The following is a 7,220-nucleotide window of genomic DNA, read 5'->3' on the forward strand; positions in this document are numbered from 1 at the left end:
TCACTGCACTCACGTGAGTTTGTGACAATAAAACTGATACAATTCAATACAAGAAGGGCATTCTACCTGAAAGAGGTCAATGGAAAAGGTTTCCCAGTTCTTTTCTCGGTCGTGCTGAACACCAGCAGTAAAATGAACCAACCAGTATACAAGCAGGCTTCAAAGGTTCACTGAAACTCAAGAAGAGATGGACCGTGCAGGCTTTTGACCTTCACTCTCTGACATTAACACTTTGGACCAAAGTTGTTAGCCTTTGCTTTTAATTCCAAAACACAATCGACACTTTAATCACTCTCACCCTCCAGACCTGATCACTCCCCTCTTTATCCAACAGCATCTTCCTACCACTCTCATGCAAAAGCCCCCTGTTTCTCTGGGTGCTTTGACGTGACGGGCTGTTGGTGGTCCGAGTTACACAGTCCATGGCAGCACTGCTGCCCAGCAAACCATGACCTTAGTCTCGGGTCAGAGATCCTGGCCTGCAAATGCCCAATTGCTTGGCCGCAGTTTTGGGGGTCGGTGACGAACTTTCATCATCTGTACGGTTGCCTTTGTGGAGCGGTGGCTCCCAAGGTACGAGATATGGTCCACGTTTTCCCAGGGTCCTGCTGTTCATCGACTGGGAAGGTGGGGTTTTGCTGTGGGAATGGGCTGGAAAAAAGACCTTAAAACCTAACTCTAACTCTCTTTTGTTTTTCCGGACGAGAGATGGAAGGCCCACTGTCTCTCGCGCTTCAGAGGAACAGTCAGCTGGGGCTTGAATTTCTTAGGAAAAATGCGTACAAGCATCTGTACATTGAAGCTCCAGTCTATCGATAACTACGTTATATTCATCAAGTTACTGCCATGCAATACAAAAAAAAACCCCTCAAGGTCCTTTGCAGGAGTCTCACACAGGGTTACTGAGGATGCTACACCAAGAATCCATTCCTACCCACTGAAGCCATGGGGGAAGACCTGCCTGAGATTTAGAAGGTAAAAACAATGACTGCAGATCCTGAAAACCAAATACTGGATTAGTGGTGCTGGAAGAGCACAGCAGTTCAGGCAGCATCCAACGAGCAGCGAAATCGACGTTTCGGGCAAAAAAGCCCTTCATCAGGAGATTTGGAAGGCCAACAGGAGAGAGCTCTCCCAGCTCTTCTTGCCGCGAAATATTTCACCTTCTGCACAACCTCACGAGAAACACAACCCAGTGGGTCATTACCACATCGTCGAGGCTCACAGCCCACAGAAGAGGTCCAAGAGACTTGCAAAGCGAATGCAAAATTCCACATCGTTGATCGTGGAGGCTCACAGCCCACGGGAGAGGTCCAGAGACTTTGCAAAGCGAATGCAAAATTCCACATCGTTGATCGTGGAGGCTCACAGCCCACGGGAGAGGTCCAGAGACTTTGCAAAGCGAATGCAAAATTCCACATCGTTGATCGTGGAGGCTCACAGCCCACGGGAGAGGTCCAGAGACTTTGCAAAGCGAATGCAAAATTCCACATCGTTGATCGTGGAGGCTCACAGCCCACGGGAGAGGTCCAGAGACTTTGCAAAGCGAATGCAAAATTCCACATCGTTGATCGTGGAGGCTCACAGCCCACGGGAGAGGTCCAGAGACTTTGCAAAGCGAATGCAAAATTCCACATCGTTGATCGTGGAGGCTCACAGCCCACGGGAGAGGTCCAGAGACTTTGCAAAGCGACTGCAAAATTCCAGGAAGCACCGCAGGGTCAAGCCGAGCAGGGGATCAGTCGTGAATCTGACGAGCAGAGGCGATGACCGCAGAGTCGGAGCACTGCAGCGACGTGTGCACCCGCCCGCACACCGAGCAGGTGAACGACCACTTCCCGGTGTGCACCCGCTGGTGTCTCAGGAGCATCGAGGACTCGGCGAATCCCTTCTCGCACAGCGAGCAGACGAAGGGCCTCTCCCCGGCGTGCGCCCGCCGGTGCCTCAGCAGGCTGGACGCCTGGGTGAACCGCTTCCCGCAGGCCGGGCACTCGAACGGCCGCTCGCCGGTGTGCGCCCGCCGGTGCCGCAGCAGGTGTGAGACCTGCGTGAAGCGCTCCCCGCACTCGGGGCAGGCGAACGGCCGCTCGCCGGTGTGCACCCGCCGGTGCTTCAGCAGGTCGGAGGACTGGCTGAAGCCCTTGCCGCACTCGGTGCAGGGGTACGGCCGCTCGCCGGTGTGCACCCGCCGGTGCTGCAGCAGGTGGGAGACCCGGAGGAAGCCGTGGCCGCACTCGGAGCAGGTGAACGGCCGGCTGCCGCTGTGGACCCGCTGGTGGGTCAGCAGGTTGCACGACCGGGTGAAGCCCTTCCCGCAGGCGGGGCAGACGAACGGCCGCTCGCCGGTGTGCACCCGCCGGTGGGCCTCCAGCTCCGAGGGGTAACTGAAGCCCTTCCCGCAGTCCCCGCACTCGCACGGCCGCGCCCGGGCCCGGTGGCACTTGTGCCTCCCCAGGTCGCAGGAGCGGCTGAAGCCCCGGCCGCACCCGGGGCAGGTGAACGGCTTGCCCGCACCGGGGAGGCCGCCTCGCCCTTCCACGCCGCCGCCGACGCCGCCGACGATCAGGTCCCGCTGGATCGGGTCTCTCTCGGCCTGCTGCGAGGTCGAGTCTGGGTTTCCCGTCTGTGAGTCCTCTCCCTGGGGAAAAGAAAGACAAGTTCGTCTTGATCATTCATGCAGTCAATCAAAGGGCCGGTGAGATTCAGAGTTCCTGCCACTACGCTCCCGCAATCAATCTCTCTCTCTCTCTCATGACCTCTCTGTCTTGTTTCAGTGACAACAAGAGGGGGGGGGAGACAGTGTGCCTTTATAGATACATAGGCTCTGCACGACGAGTCACACAGCACGGGCCAACGCTGACCAGGGTCGTAGAGACGTACAGCACAGAAACAGACCCTTCAGTCCATGCCCATCCTAACCTCGTCTCGTCCCATTTGCCAGCCCTTGGCCCGCATCCCCCTCAACCCTTCCGCTTCATGTTTCCACCCAGATGCCTTTTCGATGCTGCGATTGCCCCAGCCTCCGCAACTTCCCCTGGCAGCTCCGTTCCACATGCACACACCGGCATGTGAGTGAGTGAGTGAGTGAGTGAGAGAGAGAGAGAGGCTGCATTACTGACAGCAAGTGAATTTCACAAACTGTGGGGGAGGGAACAGGGCGAGGGAAACTGCGGAAGAGAATCTAACCAGGGCCAACACCTGTCATAAGAACCGAAAGAATTCCGGATGCTGTAAATCAGAAATTACCGGTAAAGCTCAGCATGTCCTTCAGCATCTGTGGAGAGGTATCAGAGCGAACGCTTCGGCTCAGGAAGGGTCGCTCAACCCAAAACATTAACTCTGATTTCTCTCCACGAATGCTGCCTAACATATGTAACGTTTGACTTTTCAATTTATGTCTTTATTTTCTACTTTTATATTAAGAAGAAACTGCGGTGGACGTTTTACAACTTATTTCTTTGGCATTCTATATCTGTATCATAGACTTTGCACTCCTTTGTAACTAAGATGGCACTGAGAATGGCGACTTTGTCCACTTTTCATTGTACTCTTGTACCCTGTACTTGAGTACACGTGACAATAAACCTAAATCAAATCAAATCTTTAGCAACCTCTTGACTTCTAATTTTCTATCTCCTTTAAATCCCAATTTCAGTTCTCCAGAACTTCTCGCCCTTGGCTAATTGAAAGATCTCAGTGTTTTGGACCAGACCAGACCCGCTCAAAATACTTGAAAAAGGTAGCCTCTGCTCTAACTTTCTCTTACTTCAAAGGCAAATATATGAACTGCTGTGTTTCGGATGCGATTTGACTGGTCAAACGTTAAGCAAAACACAATTTATTTAAACATTATAGTTAAAATACAAACATAAAAAAAACTTAGAACAACTTAACTCTATTGGAAAACTTAACAGAATAATAGATACAGTAACTATTACTAAATAACTATTCTAATGTAGTAGCATCCCCTAAACACACCCCTTTGGCAAAAAGGAATCTTCAGACACACAGATTCTCACATGCAGTTCTCCAATCCAGAAGGGGAAATCATCAAGAGCAAATTCAGAGCGCGTAGCGTCCAGGAGACATTTACTAAAGCGTCCAACTCTGTTGAGATCCCAACAGCTTCGGGTGTTACTGGAAAATCAAAATCCAGAAATCCTGAATTGTGAGATTGGCCACACCCGTTCAGGCCGTTGAACAAAAGCCCAAGGCCTCCCAAGCTGTTTTCTCAACTGGTTTTGGTACACGGCTCAGTGCCTCTGTTTTGCAACCTCTGACCAAAAAAAAACAGGACAAGATATTGCCACACTCACTAATATGCTTTTTTTCTTGTAAGCTCTCTCAATGTAACTTTGCAGCATTTTAAACAATATTGTGCATCTTGCTAACAGAATCATCACCTCTTTAATATTTACGACTCTTGACCAATGGGGCACCTGTTACTGGGTTGTATGACAATTCTGGTGGTCAGACCCCCTTCCTGGGGCCATTCAGTTTTGAGTCCATTCTAACAACTATTGATCGATTGTTGTATCTAAACAGGGTTCCCTAGAGCAGGGGATGCTCTGAATATAACATGACATTTTTCTTAAAACCTCTCATTGTATCTTCTTGTGGTGCACTGGTAACATCTCTACCCCGGATACTTGGGTTCAAGTCCCACTTGCTCCAGAATGTGTGTAATAACATCTCTGAATGGGTTGATTATGAAAGTACATTAACTTCTTTTAAAGACACATACAATTGAAAGTTGTTCACACAGTAAACTTAAAGATCCACTGGTTAATCCTGACACATTAACTGCACAGAAATTGGACAGATTGGAGCTGCATTCTCTGGAGTATGAAAAGAATGAAAAGTGAGCGCTTTGTTGCTTACAAAATCCTTAAAGAGCTCAATCGGGTAGGTGTAGGATGTTTCCCTTGGTTGGCAGATCTGGAACCAAGGGACTGAGTCTCAGAATAAAGCGGGAGTGCTGGGCAAAGCATTTAGGACTGAGACGAAGAGAACTTCTTCACCCAGAGGCTGGCGAATATTTGGTATTCTCTACCTAACAACAGATCAATTAGTTTCCAGACATTAAAGATCCAAGGGATAGGGGGACAGTGCAGGAAAACGTGTGTCAAGGTAGAAGAGCCATCATGGTCTTGTTGAATGGTAGTGCAAATTTGAGGGACTGAATGTGCTGTTTCTGCTGCTACTTCTTACGTTCTGTGCTTGGATAGGTAACAGGGGGAGTGTCGCTGTGGGTTGAGACGGTGCCATAGTGGTACTAGCTGTGGGGTAGTAATCCAACGGCCCAGACTAATGCTTTGGGGACGCAGGTTCGAATCCTGGACTTTAAATTCAGTTAATAAACCTGGAGCCCATCTGGATTCACTAAGGCCCTTTTCCAAATTTGGCCGATATATGACTCTACTCTTTCAAATGAAAGATGTAAACAGAAAAAGCCAAGAACTCCCCCTCCAGCCCTGTCTCCAACAGACACTCTCGGGACAGCACTGTAAAATACAGTGCAAAGTCCACTCTCCTCTTTCAAAACAGAAACTAAAGCTTCCTTGACATTGTTAAAATGAAAATTAAGACCCTTTTACACTGGGAAGAAACAAAAATAAATAAACAAACAATAAATGGTTCTCCCTTGACGTTATTCCCACCCACCACTTTTGGGCAAGGAGCACACAGGCCCAAAATAAAAATAAACACAAAATCAATGGAAACAAACAAGTAAATAATAAATCATCTCTGCTTTGTCTCCATCGAACGCTCGCAGGACAGGGACAACAATAGTTTAAAATCCAGAGGAAATTTCTCTGTTCATTTCAAATAAAAATAAGACTCCTCTCACACCGGTCCCCATCAAGCACTGACCCCCCACCCCAATCTGGGACAGGGACAGTATGGGTCTAAAATAAAAAAAAACCCTTTATCTCTTTGAGGGGTTCAAAATCAGAACAAAGGGAAAATAAAACAGCCCTCTTCCCAGAGCATCAAAACTGAAAACAAACACAAGCTCAAAAGCCAAAACGGAAACCTATACTGCAGAAAGAGTTAACCATATCAAAATATCATCATCCAGGCGGATAAAGCACCTCAGCCCTCTCAGCTACCAGCGGTCTCAAAACGCCTCGAAAGTCCTGGTGACCACTATGTGCTTCCTCTCCTGGGACAGCCGGGCACGGACGTAGCCGCGAAAGAGAGGCAGACCATCAGGAGCAACAAGGCCTTCTTTAAACCAGTGCACAGACCTGTAAATGGCCATCTTGGCCAGGTCCAGGAGCAAAGCCACAAGGCGGCCCACAGACTTGTCTGCTCCTTCCCTCATTGGGTGCCAGAATGTGGGACATGTGACTCTCCCTTAATTGCACTCTGAAATGGCCCAGCAAGTCAAACATCGCCAGTGACACCCCAGTCCACAATATTAAAAAATGCAATTGTCAAAGATTAATCAGCGCTTTGTAATTGGAGATGTTAATCAACGGAACCTTTCAGACAATGAATTGCAGAGCTGCTGACAGAGATCAATTCAGGAGTGAAGTCAGTGCTCGCAATCTTGTTGTAAACTCGGACGAGACCTCCTGAATTGTGGTCTACGATCACAGACAGGAGCTGCAAAAGGCACACTGCGACCCCCAGCTCACAATCTTTTCACAGGACATGGGTATCCCCACTGACCAGATTCGTCAGCCATTTCAGAGATCAGCTTAAAAGTCAACCGCATCGCTGATGGTCCAGAGCCACATCTGCACCAGAATATCTGAGAATCGCAGATTTCCTTCCCGAAAAATTAATTTCTACAACAACCTGTTGGGATTTCACGGCTGAGATTAGCCTTCAATTCCAGTTTTGTTATTTTAATGAATTGAATTTGAGCTAGTGTCCACAGAGTTGAGCCTAGTCCCTGAATTTCTAGTCCACTGATATTACCATCTCCTCTGTGGATATTAAACTCTGGACCAGTTACAGGAATTATTAACATCCAGGCAGGAATGAGGAACTGCTAGAATGAACTTGGATTATTCCCATATCGGAGTTAACAATGACAAAAACAATGAAACCAAACCACTGCCATCTCGTGCTACTGTTAAGCCTTGACATTACGTTAAATGAGCTAGTGAATCCTTTCCCCCACAAACAGACGCTGACCAGCCTCTCCCCAGTGTGGATTCACTGGTGTAAAACGAGCCTCCTCACGGCTCGGACCCAGTCCTGCTGTG

At 48.9% G+C, this 7,220-nt stretch overlaps 1 protein-coding gene across 1 annotated transcript; it reads right to left on the reverse strand.

The window, feature by feature from the left end:
* Window positions 1-243: 243 nt before the first annotated feature.
* Window positions 244-6,328, reverse strand: LOC140459978 (uncharacterized). The gene is made up of 3 exons (XM_072554393.1): window positions 6,252-6,328; window positions 2,920-2,972; window positions 244-2,638 (listed from the first exon to the last, which is right to left on the reverse strand). The coding sequence occupies exons 1-3, from the start codon at window positions 6,326-6,328 to the stop codon at window positions 1,722-1,724; spliced, it is 1,047 nt and encodes a 348-aa protein (XP_072410494.1). The 3' UTR covers window positions 244-1,721.
* Between the last annotated feature and the right edge of the window lie 892 nt (window positions 6,329-7,220).

This window comes from Chiloscyllium punctatum, chromosome 36 (assembly GCF_047496795.1).
Source record: "Chiloscyllium punctatum isolate Juve2018m chromosome 36, sChiPun1.3, whole genome shotgun sequence".
NCBI classification, from domain to species: Eukaryota; Metazoa; Chordata; class Chondrichthyes; order Orectolobiformes; family Hemiscylliidae; genus Chiloscyllium; species Chiloscyllium punctatum.